At 47.4% G+C, this 25,869-nt stretch overlaps 2 protein-coding genes across 9 annotated transcripts in view; one reads left to right on the top strand and one right to left on the bottom strand.

Annotated features, from left to right (window-relative positions):
• The first annotated feature begins 14,876 nt into the window (after nt 1–14,876).
• On the top strand, nt 14,877–23,292 carry GPX3 (glutathione peroxidase 3). The gene is made up of 5 exons (XM_081286665.1): nt 14,877–15,074; nt 19,844–19,997; nt 21,343–21,460; nt 21,820–21,919; nt 22,348–23,292. Exons 1-5 carry the CDS (start codon nt 14,988–14,990, stop codon nt 22,564–22,566), a joined length of 678 nt encoding a protein of 225 aa, XP_081142791.1. The 5' UTR covers nt 14,877–14,987; the 3' UTR covers nt 22,567–23,292.
• A 672-nt stretch (nt 23,293–23,964) lies between these two features.
• The window catches only part of TNIP1 (TNFAIP3 interacting protein 1), a 51,549-nt gene continuing 49,644 nt past the window's right edge, over nt 23,965–25,869 (bottom strand). For all 8 annotated transcript variants that reach the window (XM_081286595.1, XM_081286596.1, XM_081286599.1 and 5 more), the window contains one exon: nt 23,965–24,765. In XM_081286595.1, coding sequence (XP_081142721.1) covers nt 24,731–24,765 — 35 coding nt within the window. In that variant the 3' untranslated portion in view covers nt 23,965–24,730. The remainder of the gene's footprint in view (nt 24,766–25,869) is intronic.

Raw genomic sequence — 25,869 nt, 5'->3', positions numbered from 1 at the left:
CCTCCTGCCTCAGCTTCCTGAGCCACTGGGATTACAGGTGTGGGCTACGTGTCTGGCTTATGGAATTTCTTAAGGGACACACAGAATAGGGTAACAAGTAATGACTGAGCGCACAGAGATGTCTTACATTGTACTCACCTCATAGAAAGTATCTCAACTCCTTTTTTTCAACAACCCCCATAGGTCTGTACTATGATAACCCTCATTTCAGAGCCAAGACTTTGAGTGATGAAGTGAACTAATGTTACATAAACTGATAAGTGCTGCCAAGCATGGCTATGTGTGTGTCTCCTGTGCAAGTTTGTTCTAGTGATTGATTGTGGGATGGGGGACTGATGAGGTGGGCCAGGGAACAACTTCTTGGGTACAAAAAGGATCCAATTTACCAAGTGCCTGTGTAAACATCATTTCACTGGATTTCACCACAGTGCTCTAATGATGGGGGGTCATTAGAAAAAAATGACAAGATGAGTCAGTCAAATTTTGCAATCCCTTAAAGTGGCCAGCTCTGGCTTTTAGGACCCCTGAATCTACTACTATACAGCCTTGAGCCAGTCTGCAAGGGTGGGAGTGGGCAGAATGAGTGCTCTCTGTGGCCCCCTTTGGTAAGGCTTTTTCAGGATCACAGGTTCCTAGTAGCCATTCCCCCAGTTTGGGAAATTCTTGGCCAGGCACCCTCTGCTCCCAACCCAGGAGATAAACCTAAGTGGCAGAGGAGCCAATTTCCTGGGGTTAATAAACAGTCTGTTTATAGCCAGGGGCAGTCAAGGGGCAGGAACCAGCATGCTGGGAGGTCAAGCTCCTTCTGAAGGCTGGAGTTGCTCATAAACATTCCCCCAGTGCGCCTTCTGGGACGGAAGGACAACTCTGGGCCTGCTGCCCTTGCTGGGGCAGAGTGCCAAGGCCCCCTGCTTCCTTCCTTCTCTCTCCCACTGTGGCTCTCCTCCTCTCTCTTTTCCTGTCTCCTGCTCTCCTTCCCTGTTTTCTCTAGTGGAAGAGGATGTTTGCACAGTCGACACACCTAATAAGTTTGGGTGGGCCTTAGGACCTTAGTTTCCTCCCTTGTCAAATGAGAGGATGATGGTGCCTTCAGTGCAGGATGTATGAGAAAATCCCTGGCAGTGTCTGGCCCCTGCAGTGCACATCTGAAACATGTTCATGTTCCCCTTTCACCCTCTGCTCTCACCCTTCTCCCTAATCCAGGCTTCTCTTCCCACTTTCTTGCTCCAGCCCTGCCTCATCTACTTTGGCCACTTGGAACTTTCTTCCTGGGATTCTGCTTCCTGGGAGGATGGACAGAAGAGCCAGGTTCCATTCTGAAGAGCACTGGTCACCAGGCTGACCCTGTGACTCCCTGACGAGGCCACACCCTAGGCCTCTCTGCTTTTAATGAACCCCCCCCCCCCCAGGGATTTAGGGGGTGGAGGAGGCTATAGACTGGGGGAGGCTATGACATCTTAAGGTTTGGCTTATTTTGGCCCCTCAATCTGGCTCTTTCAATGGCTAAATGATCAGTGAACATCAGGAAAATGACTGTGTGGCTTTGGGCGAGTCTCCTTCGTTCTCTGGGCTTCAGCGAAGTGTGGCAGGAAGTGAATAAGTACAGAAGAAGTGCAAGCTGTGGAGCCAGACTGTCTGAGATGGAACCCCATCTCCACCAACTATCAGCCTGGACTACTTTGTTTTTCCTTTTTCCTCTTTTAAAAGTTTGAGGTCATCCTCAGCCCTTTTTGTTTTTCATTTTGAGACAGTCTCACTAAGTTGCTTAGGGCCAGGCTAAGTTGCTGAGGCTAGCTTTGAACTTCAGATCCTCCTGCCTCAGCTGCCTGAGCTGCTGGGATTACAGGTGTGCACCTCTGCACCCAGCCCCAGTTTGGATTACTTAAACCCTCTATGCCTCAGTTTCCTTATGTAAAATGCAATTTATAGTATACTTGCCTTATTGGGTTGTTTTGAGAATTAAGGAAATGAGTCTGTCTGTAGCTCTTAGAATAGAGCCCACAGTTGGTACTCAATCTTAGCTATCAGATGTAAGTGGATAGAGAGAATAGGCATATGTGTGCACGTGAGGAAGCTGGATATTCTCTAGGGATATTTATTCTAAAGTTCTTCTCACATTCTTCCTCTTTGTTGACTGTCAGATGAAAACAGTGCAGTATCTTGAACACAAAGTATTTGATTTTCCCAGAGAGCTTAGGAAACTAGTCAAGGACTTTCAAAGTCAGATGGAGCCCTTAGAAGTCAGCTGGTCCAACTCCTCATCATGCAGAATTCTAGAACAGGGAGGACCAGAGACTATGAGATTTGCCTGAGATGGCAGAGCTTCCATGACAGTAAAATAAGACAGTGACACATGGGGCAGGAGTGATGGAAAGGGGACAATGGAAAGGACTGCCTGGGGTTGTTAGGATGCTGAGTGGCAGAGTCTCAGGTTTCATGCCCTCTAGCATTCTTGATTCAGACTAACCCCATGGCCAAGATACTGGGCACAACTCTGGCATCGTGAGTAATCATAACTGTCTAATGAGGAGAGACTGCATCCCAAGCAGCGCACCAAATGCTTCCACACACACTATCTCAGTTCATGCAAAATCCCCTTTTTACTGGTGAGGAAAGATGCCTTGTCCAAGGTGAAACAATTAGAAAGGGAAGAACTGGGGGGATCTGAATCTGAGTTTCTCTAATGCCAAAACCAAGGTTCTCATGCTACACTCTTGAAATGTTTCCCAGGGAACCTTGATGCTTGAGCCTACAAGCCAGAAATAAGGATCTTGGCTTAGCTGGCCAAGCAGATAATAACAGTGGATTAGCTTGGGCTTCTGGTCATCTTTCCAACCCCTTCTACCCCAACCCACAAGACATGATCCTGAAGGAGAGCAGGTTCTTTCTATCAAGGACCCTGCCTCTCCACCATCTTTTCCCTGAGGGTGGGGGAAGTAGTGTATATTCTTGGAAGTGAGAGGGATTAAAGACTGGGGTGAAATTTTTGGCTCACTGGCCTGGTCTTTCAGAGTTCAGCCAGGGCCTTGCCTTGATTTAGACAAGAGGAACATAAACAGATGGAAATGAAAGGGTGGCTAATAAAGTTACAGGAGGTCATTGTCTTACACTAGGTTCCTAACCTGGGCCGCAACAGGATGGAGTCCTTAACTGAAATTAAACTGTCATCTGACCTTCCAAGAAATCATCAGAGAGATAAAGATCAAATTCCCAAACAAGCTAGTTACAATTGGTGTCATATTGAACTTCCTTCTGCCTTAATCCTTATATAATAAAAAAGATAAACTGAAGTGATCTGATGTTAATTTTTTATTTTCTCTTCCCTGTCCCCACCTTACAAGGAAAGGAGCATTGAAACACCAGTTCACCTTTTGTTCTTTGTTTCTGCTTTCTTTAACCTTTCTCTGTTCTCTGCTTGGTTCACTGGAACACTTATTCTATTTGATGATGCGTTGCCTCTTTCTAGAGTAGAAAGCAATGCCAATAAAGATCTTTAAAAGTTTGAGGTCAGCCTCAGCAACTTAGCTAGGCTGTAAGTAACTCAGTGAGACCCTGTCTGATGGGTTGATTCCAGCGTGTGTTCCAGCTAAGCCCTGTATGGGTGAGTCTCAAAAATAAAAAGGGCTGAAGATGTGACTCAGTGGTTAAGTGCCCCTGGGTTCAATCCTCACTATCGAAAAAAAAAAAAAAAAAGAAACAAAGAAAGAAAGAAACAAAAAAAGATCTTTAAGCTTGGTGTGTTAGCGCAGGTCTGTATTCCCAGCAACTCCAGAGGCTGAGGCAAGAGAATTACAAATTCAAGGCCATCCTGGGCAACTTAGCAAGATTCTGTCTCAAAATATAGAAAAGTAAACAGGACTAGGGATGTATCTCAGTGGTAAAGTGACCCTGGGTTCAATTCCCAGTAAGCGTCCCCCCCCCAAAAAAAAAAGTAAAAAAGAACTTTTTCCTCTCACAAAAGTAAAGTTTATAGTAGATATGAATCGGCCACTTTAATGTACTTTGAGAAGGGATAATGAATGCAAACCTCTCTATGGTGGTAGGAACCATATCTGTTATGTCGAGGGGCCATATACTCTGTGCCCAGCCCAGAGCCTGACCATAGTCAATACTCAATAACTATGTGGGGAACGAATAAACAAATGGTGGATAGAAGGAGGAGCACAGAAGCCTGGGCCAGGAAACCTGAGTTGCATCTTTGGGCTCCATGGCTTACCACAACCCTTGGGCAAGTCACTTTGGCTCCGTGAGCCTTGGTTGAACTCAGGGATGTTTTACTGCTGAGCCACATCCCCAGCACTTTTTATTTTTTTGAGACAGGATCTCACTAAGTTGCTTAGGGCCTTACTAAATTGCTGAGGCTGGACTCAACCTTGAGATCCTCCTACTTCAGCCTCCTGAGCCACTGGGATTATAGGTATGTGCCACCATGCCTGGCTGTTTTTTCATGTTTGTAAAATAGATACCATGGTAGTTTCTACTTCACAGGGCTTTGAAAGCAGCATTCAGTGGGAGAAGTAGTCCCTTAAACACTGAGTGTCAATCTAACAGTTGAACTCTGCTTCAGAAGGAGGCTGGGTTTAATAATCTATTCCCAGGACCTTCAGGGACAGAGGAAGGCTGAAGGTATAATTCTAGGAATGGAGATTAAACATGAAAAAGTCAGTAAAGTTGGATGGAGAATGTAGCATTTAGAAGGGTGCAATAAGCCAGGCAAGCATAACGGAGTCTTCAGACTCACCCATGCAAGGCTCAGCTGAAGCACAGGCTGGAATCAACCCGTCAGATGACGTGTAGATCATCTTGTCTATACTCCTCCCACCTTCTCCAGGGAGAGAGCTGAAGTTGAGGTGACAAAGACCCAGGTATTCCAAATCTTAGTCAAGGCTACTCCTTCTACATCATGATCACAAGGGAAAGTGTGCGGGAGAGTCTAAGAAACTGACTGGCCCAAGGGGAAAAAGCCTTTTGTAGCAACTGTTTAAATAGGGCTTCAAAATAGGAAATAGGGGCCGGGGGTGTAGCTCAGTGGTGAGGAGCTTGCCTAGCATTGCAAGGCCTTGAGTTCAATCCCAGCACTGCCCCCCACCAAAAAAGAGGGGCGGAGGAGAGAGAGAGAGAGAGAGAGAGAGAGAGAGAGAGAGAGAGAGAGAGAGAGAGAGAGAGAGATATCATGTTAAAGAAGAGAAGGAACTGGACGCAGTGACACACCTGTGATTCTAGCAACTTGGGAAGCTAAGGCAGGAGGATTACCAGTTTGAAGCCAACCTTGGCAATTTTGTGAGGCCCTAAGAAATTTAGTGAGACCCTGTCTCAAAATTTAGAAAAAAATAAAAGGACTGAGGATGTAGCTCAGTGGTAAAGTGCCCTTGCATTTAACCCCAGTTACCACCCCCTCCCATAAGAAAAGGAGGAACAGAAGGAGGAAAGATTAAAATAATTTCTTATGCCTGTACAGATTCTGTTTCAAAACGATTTCATCTGGAGTAGTCTGTAAATGTGTGGAGTTACTGTAGAGAATACCGATGAGACATCAGAAAATCCACTTCCATCACCAAGCTCTACCATCTCGATGATCTTGGGTGCATCCTCTTGTAGATCCTCAGAATTGTCATTTGAAGGCTGAGGGTAATAGTCTCTGACCCACAGAGCTGATCCTGGGGTCTGTTAGGAAGCAGAAGTGGAAGGAACTTGTATACTCTGTCAAATTCTCAACAAATGGGCAACATGGCAAGGTAGTCCCAAGAGAGAAACCAAGTGGGTGAGTCAGACCATTCACTTAACCTTTTGTATCTCAGTCTCCTCACCTAAAACATGGATGTGGTGGGGATCAAATACAATGTAGTATTTGCTCATACCAAGCATGGAACATGCTGTTACTTACTATTACTTATTGAGTTTGAGAGATTTTTTTCCCCTTTAATCCTCACAATAATCCTATGAGGTAGGGATACTAGTGGCCTCATCTTGCAGACTAGGGAACTAGGCCTAGAGAGAAGAGCTGTTTACCTGAGATCAATTATGCCAGGCATAGTGGTATATGTGCCTGTAATCCCAGAGAATTGGGAGGCTGAGACAAAAGGATTGAAAGTTTGAGGCCAGTCTCAGCAATGTAGCAAGGTCTTAAGCAATTTAGTGAGACCCTGTCTCAAAATAAAAAATAAAAAGGGCTAGGGATGTGGTTCAGTGGTAAAGCACCCCTGGGCTCAATTCCTGATACAAAAAAAAAAAAAAAAAACCCAAACTAATTGATAGATAGCAAAGCCAGATTGGAGTCTGAGTGCCCTGTTACACCAAGTGGGCAAAGATCAGAATTTGAGAACAGGACTGGTTGTAGGTGTGCACTTCTGTAATCCCAGCAGCTCAGGAGATTGAGGCAAGAGGACTGTAAATTCAAAGCCAGCCTCAGCAATTTAGTAGGCCCTAAGCAACCTAATGAGACCCTGTCTCAAAACAAAACATAAAAGGGCTGGGAATTTAGCAGCTCAGTGGTTAAGTGCCCCTGGGTTCAATCCCTGGTACCAAAAAAAAAAAAAAAAAAAAAAAGAATTTGGGAACAGGAACAGATATAGTGGCACATGCCTAGAGGGAGGCTAGGGCAAAAGGATTAAGACCAGACCCTGTCTCAAAATAAAATCAAAAAGGGCTGGGGATGCAGCTCAGTGGGAGAGAGTTTGGTAGCATGTGTAAGGCCCTGGGTTCAATCCCTAGTATAGGAGAAGGAGAAAGCATTTGGGAGCAAGGCAGGCAGCTGGGACTGTCTGTCAGTGGAGGTCAAGGAATGTGCAGTCACAAAGCCAAGATTCTGGAAGCTACTGAAGCATTTCCAACTTTAAATTGCAAAGTCAGAGCTCAGTCAGAGTCTTATTTCACCAGGGGTTTGAAAGGCTGAGAAAAATAAGCACTGGGTTTCAGAACCATCTGGGTTATTTATTCCCTGCATGACCCTAGGCTAATCTCTGGGGCTAGGTTTCCCCAGCTGTAAATTGAAAGATCAACATTTCTCACACTTGAATCAAGCTCCAAGTCACCCAAAGATCTTGTCAAAAGGCAGATTCTGATTCTCAGTAGGTCTGGAGAAGAATCGAAATTCTGTTTTTCTGACCAGCTCCCACCAGTGCCAAGTCTCCAAGTCTAGGGATCACACCTGGAGTAAAAGAACCAGATTGTCTCTGAGGTCCCTTCTGGGTTGACAATCTCTATACACCAAAGCCTGAGAAATATAAGAATGGATTTTGCCCCAGATACCTCAGAGTATTTTGGGGTTCAGAGTGAGGACCAGGTTATTCCCTTGAACCACAGACTCCTTGAAAAAGGAACTCGATGTCTAGAACTTCCTGAAGTTCCTTTTCTGAGCCACATCCCTCTGAGGGAGTTGGGGGAGGAGGCTTGTCCCTGACAAAGACAAAGGGAAAGCCATAAGAGACATCCCCAAATCATGTTTCTCCTTTGTTTTTTTCTCATTCACTGCTCACTGAGTCACATCTGTGTGCCTGGTACCCTCTTGGAGCTGGGTTATGGCAGAGGAGGAGACTCACGCTGCTTCCATTCTAACTGGGAAGAGAATAGAATAGACCGCAAATAGGTAGATACATAACTGCACGAAGTCATTTAAAACCAGGAAAAGCAATAAAAGAATAACAAAGTGATGGGGTGGGAGACTCTGTCTGCCATCCTCAAGATGAACTCCAAGACCATAACGTCCCCTCCCATCTGCCCTTGTTTGCTTCTGCAGCCTTACCTCTTCTGACCTTTCACCTTGAACTCTGTTCCAGCCACACAGAACATGGGATATCAGAGCTGCAAGGAGCCAACCAGCCTCTGATCCAGTGGTTCCTTCAGCTCCAAACATACTTTGTTGGTCTGTCACACTCAGCTAACCCCTCCCACTTGTCACCTCCACTAGGAAGCCAACCCTGCTGCTATTGATTCCTCCCTGAGCAGAAGCATCCACCACCCTGTCCAGTAAGTTGGCTTTCACATCTCGCTCCACCAGACAGGACCTCAGTCTTGTTTACTCTGATTTGATGAATCCCCAGGAGCCAGCACAGTGCATAGCACATAGTAGGTGCTTAATAAATGCCTGTTGAATTAATTAACACTTAATTAATTAGTTTGAGAGCTCAACAACATGAGGGAAAGTCATTAACAAGACATGACTCTGGATACAAGGAATGAATTGGAAGGAAAAGAAAATACAAACAAAGATGTTGTGTCCGGCAATAACTAAAAAATAAATATTAAAAATTCTCTCTCTCTCTTTAAAAAAAAAAAAGAATGAGGTGGACCTGTCCATTTGTTAGCTGTGGTCAGGTTGAGAGAAAGGCAGGAGTTGTGATAAACTACTTATGTCCTCTGGGTGTTCTGGTTGAGTGTAGTCCTCACTGTTTTTTGTGCCTTGGTAGGTAACCTACAGGAAGTAGTTGTTTACTGCTTAGTGACTCTTTAAGAAAGGTTTTTATTGCTAGTAGAGCCCTCTGGTCACCCAGCTGAACCCTAACCTAGATGGATGAGGAGTAGACAGAACGAGGCCAGCAAAGACACAGGTAGGCTCTCCACCACCAAGAAGCGAGGAAAGGGATATATGTTGGGTTTCAGGTACATAGGACATCTAAGAGAAGCAAAGGAACATTTTGGCTGAAAGCTTGGAGCTGTATTCAGCTGAGGTGTCATTTTTATAGATGCTTGTATTTTCTCTGGGGCCCTGGAAAAACCACTCAGAGCCTCAGCTTCTCAGATGAGAAGGTTGAATGAGATGTTCTTGGGGATGCCTCCCCTTTTTAAAACTCTCCCTCCAACTAAGTGGGCCCCAGAGGAGGTGGGACTCACTATATCCTGCTATGGTCTTTAGGTCTGTGTTCCTCCAAAATCCATATGTTCCAACCCTAACTCCTCAGGTGATGAGATTAAGAAGTGGGGCTTTGGTTTTTTGTTTTGGTACCAGGAAGCCAGCTTACCCACTGAGTCACATCCCCAGCCTTTGAAATTTATTTTATTTAGAGACAGGGTCTCACTGAGTTGCTTAGGGCTTCACTAAATTGCCAAGGCTGGCTTTGAACTTGCCATCCTCCTGCCGCAGCCTCCCAAGAGGCTGGCGTTACAGGCGTGTGCCACCGTGTCCAGCAGAAGTAGGGTTTTCAGAAGGTGATTAAGTCACAAGAGTGGAACTCTCATGAGAGGGATTAGTGCCTTTATGAAAGAGACCCAAGAACTCTGGGAAATAAGTTTCTGTTGTTTATATGCCATCTAATTTATGTGTTGGGTTTTTTTGTTCATTTTTATTTTGTAGTGCTGGGGATTGAATCCAGGGGTGCTTTACCACTGAGCTACTTTTCCAATACTTTTTTTTTTTTAATTTTTAAACTTTATTTATTTATATGTGGTGCTGAGGATCTAACCCAGTGTCTCACACATGCTAAGCAAGCTCTCTACCACTGAGCCACAACCCCAGCCCCCAACCCTTTTTGAGACAGAGTCTCACTAAGTTGCTGGGACCGGCCTCAAATGTACAATCCTCTTGCCTCAGACTCCTAAATTGCTGGGGTTGCAGGCATGCACCACCATGCCTGGCTGTGTGCTATTTTGTTCTAGTAGCCCAAATGGACTAAGACTATTCCCTTTCAGGTCAACTCAACAAACCTAGTAGTTGGCAGGCTAGACCCCACTGAGATTTAATTGGGAGATTTACAGAAAAGAGTTAACATAGCAGGACTGAGACTGATATCCCTAAGAAAGGCCTGCTATATTTAGCTCTTTATTTATTTATTTATTTTTAGTTGTAGGTGGACACAATATCTTTATTTTATTTATTTATTTTTATGTGGTGCTGAGGATCGAACCCAGTGCCTTACACATGCTACGCAAGCTCCCTATCACTGAGCTACAATCCCAGCCCTATATTTGGCTCTTGGTTGGCATTTGGACACTTACTTCTATTTCCAGAGGATTTCCATCATCCCATCATTAATAAGAGTGGCTCACTGTGACAAAACTGTATCAAACAATTCAGCCTATGTTGAATATCTACTTTCGTTCTGGGAGACTAAAATTTGGTATGTGCTCAGGTTAAGAATGCCTATGTGACTATTCCTCAATAACAATCCTGGGCACTGAGACTCTAATGAGCGTCCCTATCCCTGGTGGACAGCATTTTAGACAGACTGTCATGTTCCCTTGCTAGAGGAATTAAGCAATCCTGTTTGACTCAGCTGAGAGAGGACTTTCAGAAGTTTGTACCTGGCATCCTCTGGACTTGGTCCCACACATACTTTCCTTTTGCTGATTTTGTAATCCTTTGCTATAATAAATCATAGTATCAGAGGCTTTTATGCTGAATTCTGTGAATCCTTGGAGGAAATCATTAACTCTGGAGGTGGCCTTGGGGACTTTCAACAGGGGATAAGGCTAGATTTCACAGAGGAAACCGTAGTCTTATACCAATCCCTTATGAGTATATAGCTCAAACCAGCACTGTCCAACAAAAATACAAGTCAAATCTGATATAAAATATTATCGAGATAGTTTGACCTTCCTTTTTTCATACTAAGTCTTTAAAAAACAGTGTGTATTTTACAATCACAGTACACATCAATTTGGACAAGCCATAGTTTGAAGAGCTCGGTAGCCACACATGGGGCTGCCATGTTGGACGGTACTGGGTGTAGAGATTTGTGGCAAGGCCTCTGAAGACAGCATATCTGGGTCTGAATCCTGGTTCTGCCACTTACCAACTGCATGATCTTAAGTTACTTAACCTCTCTCTCTATTAGTTTCTTCATCTGTGAAATAAGGATAATGATGTTAACTATCTTATGAGGTTGTAGGGGTTTTCCAAAAAGTTCATAAATCAAAGGCAGCACCTGGCATGTCTAGGCTGTTGGGTGGAAGCTAGCTGCTACTCTCATTATCTTAAATCTTGGCCCTTAGAAATCAACTTGTCCAACTCCTTGCTCCATGATGAGAAGACAGGCCCAAAGTTTGGAAAACATTTGTTTTAGAAACAAAGTCTCCAGTCTCCCACTCTTCCCTTGATTGACACCACCCCTACTCCCGCCTTCCAGCAGACTTTGAGATTGGATCTGCCAATCATATAGGAAACCAGAAGCTCCAGGGCCCCACCTGGATTCTGCAATCCCTCCTTGATTGCAAAACAGGGCCACTGTTTGAAATTGGCAGCAAAGCATTGGGGGCTGGGCCTGCCTTCTGCTGCCTCCATCTGGACTTACGGATTGGGCTGGCTGACCATATCACTGAGTCTAGAACCTAAGTACTTACTCAGCAATAGCAGGGCTGCTTTTCTTTGTCTTGGTTTTTCCAGCCATTTTTGTTTATTAACTCATGTTCTATCTTCCTTGGAGGTACAATTCATCAGCACTTTCAACAAACAAACCTGTTTAGTCATCTTTGTTGCTGTTTACCCACTAAGCACATAGTTGGTGAGCTCTTTATGTATACCTCAAGGAAAGAAGGCCAAGAGGTAGTGGGCACCCAATTATCCAGGATGCAGAAGAGCACATTCTTAGACTGAAAACAAAACTAGTTTCTGGTTTTTCCATAGCATGTGTTTTTACCCTTGCTTCCCAAAGCCCAATGTAAATCATCTACTCTCCAGTGACTCAGAGCAACTCACATGGTAAATCCTACTAGCAGCTGAAATCTGTCTTGTGGGCTCCAAATTGTTAGCCCATGTTGGCCTGAAGCTCTGCCTATTCTATATGCCAAATAGCGCTTTGATTGACATTAATTTATTTAATAAATATATATCAAGCAGCTAACAGATATCAAATCCTGTTCAAAATACTAGAAATAAAGTCTTTGTGGATCTTATCATTTAGTGGAGAAAACAGGTAACAAGAAACGATGATAAAGAATGACAAAGGAGGGACTGAAGTTGTGGCTCAGTGGTAGAGCACTTGCCTAGCATGCGTGAAGCCCTGGGTTAGATTTTTAGCACTGCATATTAAATAAATGAAGAAAATAAAGATCCATCAACATCTAAAAATTATTTTAAAAAAAAGAATGACAAAGGGTTGATATATAGAAAGTGCCAAATACTCTAAGAACTAGAGTAGAGCCAGGGGACCTGAATAAAACTCTTTCCTTAAGAAGTGTCACTAGAGGGCTGGGGTTGTGGCTCACTTGCCTAGCATGTGTGAAACACTGGGTTCGATTCTCAGCACCACATAAAAATAAATAAATAAATAAAGGTATTGTGTTCATCTACAATTAAAAAACATATTTAAAAAAAAGAAGTGACATTGACAGAGAACTCAATAGTGGGTAGAAGAAAACCAGTTAAAGAGAAAGTAGTTTGGATGTTTCCAGCAGAGGGAATGGCAGAGATAAAACCTGGAGGTGAGACTGAAGGGCATATACAGCTGCAGTGTGTTGGAAAAACATGAAGAAGTGGATAGATGTTGAGGGCATTATCGGAAGCACTAAGGAATTGGAACTTTAACCCTAGGGCAATTGAGAACTGCCTGGTGGAGCATAACATCTTTCAAAACATGAGTCCCTGGGAACCAATCAACCAAATGTGCTGATGGAAAGACTGGTAGGTGCTGTTTTCATCTTCATCTTCATGCTCTTTGGTCAGTGATCAGACCTCCTCTGAAAGTAGAATGCAGCAGGGTCTCCTCAATGCCAGGGCATGCACCCCACCCAAGCCTCCCACCTCACTGCCATGTTCTCAGGGCTCCTAGGTTTTGTGTGGCATAGGCTTTTCTTAGACCCTGAACTGAAAAGCCAGGGAGGCCACTGCTGAGAGATTATCAAAGACCCTTGTTTCACAGGTGGGCCAAATGAGACCTCGCAAAGGAAAATAACTTCTCTGTGACTCTATAGCAACCTAGAGCAGCCCCTTAGGCCTCTGGATCCTTCTTGCCCCCCACCCAAAGAAACTGAACACCAGCCCCAGGACTCAGGCCAGACAAGTGAGGAACATAGGGTGCAAAACTTACAGTGACGTTCCCTCTTAGGTCCTGCCCTGCACACTTGCATGACCCTAGGTGTCTCACTTGCCTCTCCATAGCTGGATCTGCTGGTCGTACTGTTGAGGGCAAGGACTGTAGCTTCTAGAAACCTCTTCAACATTTCTCATGGTGTTAGGTGCTAGGTATATACTCAGCTGGGTCACTGGATGCCTACTGGTGCTAATGAACATGGATTTCTGATAAACTGATATATACCCAGATGTTTGTATCTTTGGGCAACTATGAACCTCAAAAAAATCACAGAACAACATTGAGAAGATCCGGGACTGGAGTCTGGAGACCTGGATTCTGGTTTATTTTCTGCCACCATTTTGCTGTGGGAACTTGGGTAAGTTGTTCTCCAACTCTAGGTTTCAGTGAAATGAAGTATTTGGATAAATAATATTGATTGAGCACATATACTGTCAATCACTGTTCATATGCTTCTGTGCTTTAAATTGTCTAAAGACTCCCTGGCTTGGTGCAGTGGTACATCCCTATAATTCTAATGACTTGAGAAGCTGAGACAGGAGGATTGCAAGTTCCGAGCCAGCCTCAGCTGTTTAGTGAGCTCCTGTCTCAAAAAATAAAAAGGGTTGGGGATGTAGCTCAATGGTAGGGCACCCCTGTGCCACAAAAAAAAAAAAAAAAAAAAAAAAAAAAAAAAAAAAAGATTTCTTGGCCTCTAAGATTCCTTCCATTTCAATATGCAAACATGTTGTGGTTTGAGGAAGAAAGATTTCCTGAAGGATGAGAAACAGACCTTTCAAGAACCTCTGGTTCTTGAATCATAGTTAAGGTATTTCTTGGTCAGAAGAGATTTCTAGAGGGTTCCTAATCCTGAGACTAATACCATGAGGACTAAGGGCAGGATGGCTGTCTCAGAATCACCCTAGGAACATGTTGGAAGGCAGATTCTCAGCCTCTCCTCCTAGAGATTCTAATGCAGTCATTCTGAAGTTGGACCCAGGAATCTGTACTAATGGCTTCCCTGGTACTCAGAAAAATTTGTGAATTGCCGATTTCAGCCCATTCCCCAACTGTAGGTAAGATTATGCCTGCACAGTAGAGACCTACAGCTGCCTGGCCTGATGGGGAGTATCTCCTAACAGAGAAACACATTTAATGATTGATTAGCTCAGCAAATATTAAACATCTACTGAGTTCAGGTCCTGGCCAGGTGGGAATCATGGGCCCTACCCTCAAGTGATTTCTGGGCTAAATCTGTCACTTAAAACTCATCACTCACCAGAGCCAGAAGGGCCTGAGAGATCATTAACCAATCCCATCATTACACAATTGGGGAAACTGAGGCTCAGAGAGGAAAAGTAATGTGCCCAAGACTGTACAGTTATGTATGTAATATTCTTATGTGTCAATTAAAAGAAAGAAAGAAAAAAGACTACACAGGGAGCAAAAGTATTTTCTGCTGCCAAACCAGCAGAGGCATCCCGTGCCTTACCCAGGAGGGGAATGCACTTAAAATCCCAGTTCACCTACAATGTTTCTTAAGTACTATCCTACATATGGTAACTGTTCCAGAAGGTCTAACTTCAGATCTTGCTGAATTTTAAAATCATCAACATCAGGGCAGGACCATCACAGGGTAATTTTTAAAGCTTGGGGAGTAAGAATTACTTCTCAGAACTGTTCTTGGGTGTTTTGGGGCCCCCTGGTCCTGGAGAACATTGTGCTTGTTTCCTCCCGCACTTTGGAGCCCTAAGAGGAGAGGACCGCCTCCGGCGTTCACCGAGGACCTCACTCCCATCTCTCTGCCCAGACTTGCTTATGTCACTGTCGCCCAGGGCCTGGGGAAGGGGGAGAGAGAAGGGCGGGCGCGACTTGCCCCTGAAATCCTAGCTGCGCTGCGATTGGCTACGAGGATCCCGACCTGGCTGCGGATTGGCCACCGCTGAGGGCTAGAAAGGTGACTTGGAGCTTCGGACACCTCAGACCGACGGTGATCCTGCAGCTGACAGCGTCTGAGGCACGCCTGAGACGCTCCCCCAGCCCGCCATGGCCGGGTTCCTCCGGGCATCCTGCCTTCTCTCCCTGCTCCTGGCGGGCTTCGTCCCGCCGAGCCGGGGACAAGAGAAGTCGAAGGTGAGTGAGCTTCCAGGGCGGGAGACAGGGAAGTGAACGTAGCTGCCAGGTGTCCATCTCACAGTAGCGAGGCACCTCTCTTCCCAGGTTTCCCTGCAGAAAGGCGACACCCAGGTTCGAGGGACATCGTTAACTTTGTTTGCCTCCCCCTCCACCCCAAGGACCTCCACCGGTGACCATAGATCTATTCGAAGTTCCATCTAATCCAGACCTGGGTCCTCCAGGTTGGCAGAATAAATGGGGAGAAAGGCATCCCTCACGGCTACCTCTGGGGAAGGGGGTCGTCTTGCTACATCTATGTCAGTAGGTGCTAACTGCTGTCCTCCAGTAGGGTGGGGTGGTGAGGTGGCACTACCCAGAAAGAGGCCCAGTGACAGCCTCTGGGTTGGCTTTGCATGTTCCCAGGGAGATGGTAGTAAGGAGAAAGGGAGGACAAATGCAGCAGGATGGCCCTGGTCTTCAGGAACTGCCTGGGGGCTCTTCTACCCCAGATATATAACCACAGGTAGAACCACCCACATGGATTCCAGGGCATTGGCAGAAGAAGCAGAGATTTGTGACTGAAAGAATGTTGAATGGGCAATGCAGAACACTCAGTATCCTAAGTCTCCACCCCTTTCAGGGCCTCAGCTTCTCCATCTTCAGGGCAGGGGTGGGGTAGAGGAAGGACACAACGAAACAGATGACTTCAGAAGCAGTCAAATCAATAAACTGTCCTCTGAGGAGTTTCCTGTGGGACAGCCTCACTACCAATGATCCACTGTCCACATTGCCTGAGCAAACCTGGTAGTTGGAGAGAGCTGGGGATCATCAACTCCGAAGGAGAGGCCCAATTCCCTGAGCCTCAGTCTATCGCCAGCAGGGTGTGTGACTTTAGAGTAGGAGTGGGGATGCTGAAGAAGATTGGGGATGAACCAGCATGCTTATCTCCTTGGTGAAAATGTGCCTGGGTGGATCCTGTAGACTCCTCCTCTTCCCCAGGGCAGAGAGGCAGAAACCAGAAGTAGGAATAGACCCAAAGAGAAGGATTTCTATCTCTACCCTCCCAGTATACACCCCACCCCACCCCACCAACGTGCTTATGTACTTATTAAAAAAAATTTTTTTAGTTGTAGATGGACACAATACCTTTATTTTATTTGTTTTATTTATTTATTATTATTTTTTTTTAATGTGGTGCCAGGGATCAAATCCAGTACCTCACACATGCTAGCAAACACTCTACCCCAGCCCATAGCTTTGAACTTTTATTTCTTTTTTTTTTTTTAAAAGAGTGAGAGACAGAGAGAGAGAGAGAGAGAGAGAGAGAGAGAGAGAGAGAGAATTTTTTAATATTTATTTTTTAGTTCTCGGCGGACACAACATCTTTGTTGGTATGTGGTGCTGAGGATCGAACCCGGGCCGCACGCATGCCAGGCGAGCGCGCTACCGCTTGAGCCACATCCCCAGCCCTGAACTTTTATTTCTAAAATCCTTTGGGTCTTTATTCTAAGATCTTATAAGTTCATGCTATGTCCAATATTCCATCTACTTCTCAGGAAGTCCAGTCCAAGAGCAATTTCCTCTGTCTGTTTCTAACCCCTTTGCTCTTCCATGAGTCTGCTCTTCCTTGGAGTCAGGTCTAAGTCTGGAGGGCCATGAAGCTCTCCTTTCTATCCAGGCTTGTTTATAACTACCAGCTCTGAAGGCATTTTCTAGGGCAGGCATGGGACTGAGTTTTGAATTAGGCTGTGGAGTAGGGGTGGGGGTGGACCATGGGCAGGTCAGCACCATGGAGTCTGTCCCAGCCCCTAGGAGAAAGGAAGATTCATCCTTGCCCTAAGAAGGCTGGCAGTGAAGGAATGGATGCCATGAATGATTCAACATGGCCATGTGTTTTCTTCAGAACTCTGGGTAGGCAAGAATGGATTCAGAGAAAACAGGATGAGTATGGTCTAGAAGTCTTAGGGTGAAATCTGATCATATCAGACCCAACCAGCCAGGACTTGCTGGCTAATGACAGCCTGGGTATGCTCATCTATCCTCCTAGGCCTTAGAGTTGAGATGCCACAGCTCTGGCTTCTAGGACCTAACCATTTACTTTGTCCCTACCATCAGGACAAAGGGATGGAGAGTGGGGCATGTGCAGAATGGGGTGGACCGCAGGTGATTCAGCTCCAGAGAGATGTTTTCCTCTTCCAACTCTAAGGGAGGGGCTAGGAACAAAGGGAACCCTCCTTTCCTCCTTGCCTCCTCAGTGTAGCTTAAGGCTGCCCAGGCTCCCTGTCCTTGCTGTACAAAAGGAAACGTTGCAGACGCTGGAAAGAATGACAGCTGCTGACGTGCACGGGATCCTAGTAACCACTGGTTTCTAAGTGACTAAACGAGGCAGAGAGAATCATGGAACCACAGGTTGACGTCAGGGCTGAAGGGCTCTTAAGACAGCAGTGAATCTGACTCCCTCTTACAAAGGCGGTACCCAGACCCAGGTCTCCTGCCTCCCAGCACAGTCCTCCTTCAACAGCATCTCGTTGATGGGAGAAGAGAAAGACACAGACCTGCAGCCCTAGCCAGCCAGGGCCCTCACTGTTGTCCCTGGCCCTGCCACCAACTCTTGGGTCACCAGAACGCTCCTCTCCTGGATTGAGGCACTTTCGTGGCCTCTCCCCTCTGCCGTCTGGTACTACCCCCTACCATGGGCCACCCTGACCTGTCAGTCCGAATCCATAGCACTAGCCTCACTAGCTGCGGCAGTAAGTGTGGAGGCTGCCACTCATCCTTCCTCCTGGTGACAGACACCCTGCCCAGTGCACCGCCCTCACATTGGCTGGTGAACATTGGCTTCTCTCCTCTCAATAATGGAGGAACCTCAGGGCCTTTTACCCCAGATGCAGACAGAATAATCTCAATCCCTTGACCTGTGCCTTTCTTTCCAAGAGATTTTAAGCCTGTCTCAATCTGCCAGTGGATTCTCACAGCTGTTTTGAGAGGCAATTGGGATTATCTTCAGACCAAGGATCCCAGAGTAAAATTTACTTGCCCAGGGCCAACAGCCAGCCGGACTGGTACCTGATGAGATGGGTGCCAGTTGCCCCACCCTCACCCGGAAACTGCCTAGAAGTTGATGCTCCCGTTTGTTTGTAAGCTCTGATTGTTTAGTCAACCTCTTGGCTTTTTTCCTGTCCACATCCCAGAGATCATGTTTAGCTGAGGGTGGAGTGGAGGAGGTAGGAGGCTGCCAGACCTTTGTGGCCAGCTGGGCTGTTGGTTTGTTTGCGTTTTAAGGTGGAAGTGACCCCAGTTGTGACCTAGGAGGCTGCAGGGCAGGAGGAATAATGAGTTTGGGTCTTGGTCCGGCTCAGTCAGCAGAAGTCACGTGGTATGGACTATTAGACTCATGTGAAGCAGAGAATTTTCACCAGAGCCAAGAAAAGAGCTTGCAGTGGCCAGGGAATGACCTGGCAGAGGCAGTCCAGCCTCACCCGCCTCAGCCTGCAGCCACTTCATGACAGACAGGTCATCTATACCCTGCTGGGGCCACGCCCTCCTGGGTGGATCACTTCCTTCACCCAGTTAGGTCCAGGAACCTTGCCCCAGCAGTGCATTTTCCAGAATTGAAGGGAAAGAAGGGAGTGAATTTACGCCTCTATTGCTCACCACCTGTCACTGTCCTAGCCAGGTCTCTCAGGCCAGTTTTTGCTCCATTTGTTTACCATTTTTTTCATTCTTATCAGATGACAGGGCCCATAAAGATCACCTAATACAATGGCTTCAAGCTTTTCCCTTTGCTTCACAACCCACCTGCTGAGTCATGTTGTCATTGCAGTGACCAACTTTCAAGAGTAGACCCAAGAGTTTTGTCTTCCAGGTCTGGGACAAGGGATGGGGTAGAGAGGGGTCCTGGGCAACATTTTGCTGGCAAGGTGTAATCCCATCCCTTCCTCTCCCACTGATGGTGACGCTGTCAAGCCATCTGGATTGAGACTGGCTGATCCAGTTCAAGGTGAGGCCAGGGGAAGAGGAAGGGCCAATCCAAGATCATACAGTGGCAGAGCAGGAGGCAGAACTGAGGTATCCTAAATCACAGTGCCACCGTGCTCCATCCCTCCTTGTCCTGGGGGCTGCCTGCGGAGCAGCAGTTAGGCAGAGAGAAGGTATGTTCGTCATTGTCACAACAGCTCACCTGAGAACATGTAGTATATGCTAGGCATGGTTTTACCTTTATAGCCACATCTAACCCTTACCAGAGGCCTTTCCTTATTCCTGGCTCCTGGTCTTCCTTCCCTATTTCATAACATCTTCCCAAGTCTGGAGGCAGATTGGCGCCTCTGAATCACCACTCACACTGATGCTTCCTCCTTTCTGCTCAGTTTTTCCTTCCCGATGGCCTAATGCAGGTCTCACCATCACTTTCCGGGACTATTGCAGCAGCCACTCATCCATCAGTCCATCCAGTAAGATTTACCAGCTCCCAGCACCAGGGCAGTCGCCCTTGAGCCTTGTAAATATTGTAACATATGATGTGGAAAATTATCCCGAAGTGATTTCTAGGGTTCCATAGCCCTCTCTTATTAAGTGCTTAAATGTTAATAGGAAATGTTAATTAAGCACTTGAGCGTCTCATCATCATTATCTTACACAGGGAATTAGGAGGCTCGGTTCTAGTCCAGTTCATTTTTGGTGTGGTCTTGTGCTCCCTGTTGGGATCTTTCATTAACTTCAAATGAAAAAATGTCCAAGTTTCCTTCCAGCTCTAACTGTTCCCTGCTGCTGGTCTTTTTCTCTTCCAGACAGACTGCCATGGTGGCATGAGTGGCACCATCTATGAGTATGGTGCCCTCACCATCGATGGAGAGGAGTACATTCCCTTTAAGCAATACTCTGGCAAATACATCCTCTTTGTCAACGTGGCCAGCTACTGAGGTTTGACAGACCAGTACCTTGGTAAGACCCTGCCCTTCCTCCACTGCTCTGTTTGGAGCTGTTTCTGTCACTTGGACACATCTCAATCATAGGAGCTTCTCTGGTGCAAGGGGAGAAAGGGTGATAGTGGCCATGAGATTCCAAACTCCAGGTCCCGATTATACAATGTTCCACAGTTTTGTGAGGATTCTTTTATAAGCCTAAGGTCTGATCATCTTTGGGCATATTCCAGGAGATTCCTGGCTGTCCTTCTTCATCCCTGGGCACCTCAGTGGCCTGGAAGCAGAGGGATGGAGAAGGTGGTTTGGGGCTCCAGGTTCCCTTTACCAGCAACTGGCTGAGAATGGCTTATCTTCCTTCCTTGGCACCTCAGCACCTCTCTTGGCCGCACTTTGGAAAACAGGCCATTGGCATGAGGCCCCACGGTGTGTGCAGGTGGATGGGAGGATGAGAGGGTGGGTCTCATTGGGACAGTCCATTCTAGAATAAACTTTAAAGATGACCTAGTTCAGCCTTCACCTGTCCTTAACGAACAGGTAAATGTATTAAGGCTCAGCCTGAAGAAACAAGTTAACCAGGATCACAAAACTACTAGTGACAGAACTGGGTATTTGACCCAGGCTTCATATTCCCTAATATCCTTATTTCTTTCTCAATTGGAGCAGAGTAGGAGCCCAATGGAGTAAGCAAGCCAAAGGCCTCTTTCAGCACCCAAGGGAAGGGGTTGAGCACCCTGGAGGGGCTGGGGCCAGCTGGCAGAGCTTGGGGGGGGGCAAGGGTAGTCTGACCCTGAAATCAGTTCCTGGAGGTGGAGTGACAGCAGGCCCAGTGGCAGTGAGCACTCTGTCCTGAATGCTCTGTCCAGCCCTTGGAACAGAGCAGAGTGTGTTTGCACCAGAGGTAGGCTGGGTGTGGGCAATGCATGCAAGGCCAGGGGTTCTGAGGAAACTGGGGAGTCGGCCAGAGCCTCCCTTGGGCTCCTGAATTCCCAGAGGATGGAGTGTTGTGAGGGCCCCACTCCACCCCAAGGAAGCCTTGTGTCTAGGGATGAATAGTTCTTGCTCCAGGAAACTCAATCCTATGAGCTCTGAAGAGCCCTCAGTTGGTGGTGGCCTTGGCAGTGGACCAGAGACTGCTGATTTGAGGAAGGGTATTTCTGTCTTTTCCCCCAAACCTCCCATCCAGGTTAGTTAGGGTGACAGGGCCTGAATTCCAGCAATACCACAAACTCACCGGATGCTCTTGGGCAAGTCCTTCCCTTGTCAGGCCTGTGATTTCAGCTGTATATTGGTGAGCCGCAGGAGGGGGACAGACCAGGCAGGGCTCCTCACCAGGCTACCCTGCCTCTGCTCTCTCCTCGACCCAGAACTGAATGCACTACAGGAAGAGCTTGGACCATTTGGTCTGGTCATTCTGGGCTTCCCCTGCAACCAATTCGGAAAACAGGAGCCAGGAGAGAATTCAGAGATCCTACCCAGCCTCAAGTGAGTGTCCACTGAGTCCTGTGTTGACCCTCCACAGTGGCATTTAGGAGCCATTCAGAACCACTCTCCCCTTCTACAAACCCCATTTAGTGGAATGAGGGGAAAGTGAGACAGGAAAGAGAAAGGGATGATGGGGCAGAGCTTATCAAGAGGAGGAGGGAGAACTGAGGTGGGGGTTACTGAGAAGGGACCAAGCTGGACAAAGAAGACACAAGTCACACACTATGCTTGTGCCCATCCAATAGTCATTGGCTCCCACTGCCCACCCTGGATAAAACCAGACTCCCAACACTCCCTCTGCTGTTCTGCCCCTTTCCTCATTTCTGAGCCCTGTGCCCATCTAAGAACATTCCCTGCAGGTATGTCCGACCAGGTGGTGGCTTCGTCCCTAATTTCCAGCTCTTTGAGAAGGGGGATGTGAATGGGGACAAAGAGCAGAAGTTTTACACTTTCCTGAAGGTGAGTGAGCAGCCACTGGGGAGGAGGCTCTCTTCCCTCTGACTGCACAGGGCAGAGCTGCTCCTGACCTAGCCCTCAAGAGACAAAGCCTAGGTTGCCCTCCCCAGATCCTAGGCTCTTAGAGAATTTCTTGGTATCTGACTATTATTCCAAGTAGAGGGCTTTGCAGTCCCTAGGATCTTATCAGCCCATTTTACAGATAAGGCCCAGGCCGGGCACTGGAAGGGACAGGTTAAGGGCCTCACAATCTTCTAATCACTTCCAATGGGGACTGGAAGTCTGGTACCCAAACTGGTGCTTTCTTCTCAGCACCAGGCTGTTCCACCCCCAGGAAGGCAGGGGGAGGGAAGGAAGAGGGGGAGGGAAGGAAGAGGGAAAGGGAGGGAGGGACCCCAGCCAGGTTGATGCCACTTTTACTCCTGCTCCAGAACTCCTGTCCTCCCACCTCGGAGCTCCTGGGCTCACCTGGACGCCTCTTCTGGGAACCCATGAAAATCCATGACATCCGCTGGAACTTTGAGAAGTTCCTGGTGGGGCCAGATGGCATACCCATCATGCGATGGTACCACCGGACCACAGTCAACAATGTCAAGATGGACATCCTGGCCTACATGAGGCAGCAGGCAACCCTGAGGGCCAGGGGGTAGTAACTGATACCTGTTCCACCCCATGTCCACCATGCAGGGGCTGGGGAGGGACTCCATTCAGGAAGGATTCCATGATTCCAAGTATATTATACACCCATCACAGACCCCTTTCTTATTACAAAAGGACCCAGCTTGACACAAACATGAGTCTGTACCACTGTGTGTGTGGGTGTTCGCACACCTGTGAATCTACCTGTGTGTCCTGCAGAATGCTGGACAGTGATACCCTTTCCTCTCCAATTCTCTATTCCAATGAGAACAATTTGCTTTCAGCCTAAAGGAAAAACCAGTGCTAGGTCTGACTGCACTACTCTAACCTGATCTCAGCCTTGGGGCCAGCATCTCCTACTGCCTCCAAGTACCACCAGTGAAGTCCCCGGAAATTTCTGGGTCTCCCACACTGCCTAACCATCCTTCTCCTTCCTGAAGGGCCCTCCCAAGCACCTGTCCCCACCCCACAATGCTCCCTGAGATCAGCCAAGGCAGAAGTGAGTGTGAGGGCCACTTACCCCATGTCAGGGATGGCATCTCTATGAGGGAGGGGCCCGAAGCCCTTGTGGGCGGGCCTCCCCTGAGCCTGCCCAAGGTCCAGCCTTTAGTGCATTCAGGCTGACACCCATGGCAGGGATGCCTCCCCTGCTCCTTGGGAGGATGTGTTCTCTCCTCTCACCCTGTCTACTGGCATTGCTCACATCCTACCTGCCCAGTAAAGGCCTTTCTGCAGCAGTTCAGTCTACTGTGGTGCTTCCTCAATGGTGGCTGTCCCAGCATGTGGGGAGAGGGTTAAAGAGAGGAGGAAGAGAAGTGAGGGAGTGCGCTGGGCCCTGCTTTTTTTTTTGGCACGGGGGATTGAACTCAGGGGTACTTGGTCACTGAGCCACATCCCCAGCCCTATTTCATATTTTATTTAGAGACAGAGTCTCACTGAGTTGCTTAGCACCTCACTTTTGCTGAGGCTGGCTCTGAACTTGTGATCCTCCTGCCTCAGCCTCCTGAGCAGCTGGGATTACCGTGTGCACCACCGTGCTCAGCCCTCTGGTGTCCTCTTTTTGACTTTCATCTAGATCTACTGTGCTTCTCTCACTCAGCATCTTGAGTTCATTCACACCAGTTCATGTCACCTCTCATCTGCAAGATGGCTAGGGCTGAGAAGTGTTTCATTTGAAAAAGGGGGAGACTGAGGCTCACTCCTTACCCCAGGTCTCCTGGTGAGCGAGAGGCAAAACTTGAATTTAAAGCAAGGTCCCTTGGCTCCCAGCCTAGGCTCCTTATACCGCTCCTCAAATACTGGTAATGTTCTCAGGGAAATGGGAGAAAGGGGTATAGAACCTGAAAAGCGGCATTCTGATTGGCTGAGAGGGGAACATTAGGACAAAAAAGAATACCAGTCACAGAATGTTGATTTTCCACTTGGATTTATGTCCAAGATGCGTGCAAACAGCTGCCTAGGAACAGACAGCCACCTAGATACAGTCCTCCGACACCACAAACCTCTAGCCTGGGGGCGAAGGGCCTGAACTCCAGGGCCTGGCAGCTTCAGTCTGGGGTCCCTCAGCAGATATGGCTGGCCTGGCCCTCATCCCAGGTGGTGACACCTCTCATGAGGCTATTGTAGGTGGAGTGGAGAGGGCCCCAACGTCAGAATACCCTGTCTTTCTTTCCTGCTCTGGAGATAAACCCATTCTTCCTGCAGCTCCTCACAGAGGGGTAGGGATGGACATGGGACAGGTCCTGCTACAGAGCTGGAAGCAAAAATTGAACACACACATGAACTGGATGTGGCGCCTGGAGGGGCTGGAACCACTTCTGTGGAGGTTCTGAAAGAAGGGGTCTGGGCTGCAATCCACTCTAAAGATGGAAGTCCAGCTGCTTCAAAGAAAGATGGCAGGTCAGCCAGGTGAGGGCTCTCAACTTGGTGACAGGAAGCAGGGCGGTGAGTTTCTCCTGGTCATCGCCAGATGAGGAGCCCATGTGGAAGCCTTGTGGGTGGAGCCTCCCCAGTCTTGTAAACAGTTCAGGGATGGAGGTATGAGCCATCTGCACGTCTCAGCCTCCTGTCCAGCTGCGGCTCTGGCCACAAAGAATATGTGGCTTCTAGTTTTCGGTAATCTGAGGTCAGCTGGCTCTCCAAGACGAAGATAGAGCCAAATGACACAATCTGGTCTCACTGGGGCCCCTCATGGTCGTTTTTTGCAGACTCTAAATAAACAAAAATGTTGAAGACTTAAGAATTATGTGGTACAGTCAGTTTCAAAGTCTTCTATGGAAGGCAACTCAGTCCCTGTGAAATAAATAACAGCTTGCAACTGACTGCCAGGCTGTGTCTTAGGAACATTCAACATGTAATCCTCACCCTGTGGAGTAAGCCCATCATTACCTCCTTCGTGGAGGAGGGAAGTGAGACGCAGAAATTTTAAAAAGATCTGCCTAAAGTCCCAGCTGCAGGAAGTAGTAGAGCTGGGATATGAACCCAGTCACTGTCACTCTGGCTCCAGCTCCTAGAAGTGAGTAGTTATGGGGGAGGGGTCATCCTTGCCCACCAGGCCACCCTCTGCCACTCATCAAAGCAGCCTCCAAGGGCTCCACAAACCCACTGGAAATGACTGATCAGTTTGATATCTTCCTTCTTCCTGGCACCAAATCCTACAATCCACACTCCCTGCAAGTCATCCATTCTGCTCTCACTAGCCTCTGCTCTCATTACCTCCTTATAACTGGCTTCTTTTCTCCACAATTTTAACTCTGGATAAGAAGTTCTTCATGCTGAGATGGACTTGGTCTCCCTATAGCTCCCACCCACTAGTTGTGATTCTGTTCCCAGAGCTCCACTGGTAAGGCAGTGCCTTCTGTTTCATGAGAGTCCTACAGGGAGGTGAGGACAGTCATTACAGCCTCACTCTGATTGGTGAATGCAGCCCCAGGCCTCTTATAACCTCTATGGCAAACACTATGGCCAGAGGGAGCTTTCCAAAATGCTAATCTGGTCATTCCACTCTGCTTTAAGACATCCAGTGACTCCATAACATGCTTAGGGTACAAACTAGCATTCCTTCCGTACTCTGCAAGGCCCCATACAGCGTAGACCTGCCAGGCCTTTACCTGTGTCTTGTCCCCTCTCTCTCTTTCCCCATGTTGTTCCTGGCTGGTTTTCCCCACACCAGCCTTCCATCAGCTTGCGTCAGCCACTCTCCTTCCATCCTCTTACCAAAGTGTTACAGGTTGGATCTAAATGTTCTGTAAAGGCATTTTGCAGAACAAATGCTAAAGGTATGGTTACCAGCCTGTGGCCCTATTGGGAAATAG

The sequence above is a fragment of the Spermophilus citellus genome, assembly GCF_964194105.1.
Source record: "Spermophilus citellus genome assembly, chromosome: 1".
Classification (NCBI taxonomy): domain Eukaryota; kingdom Metazoa; phylum Chordata; class Mammalia; order Rodentia; family Sciuridae; genus Spermophilus; species Spermophilus citellus.
Note: the sequence above shows the minus strand (reverse complement) of the source record. Positions and strands in the feature narration are given on the sequence as shown.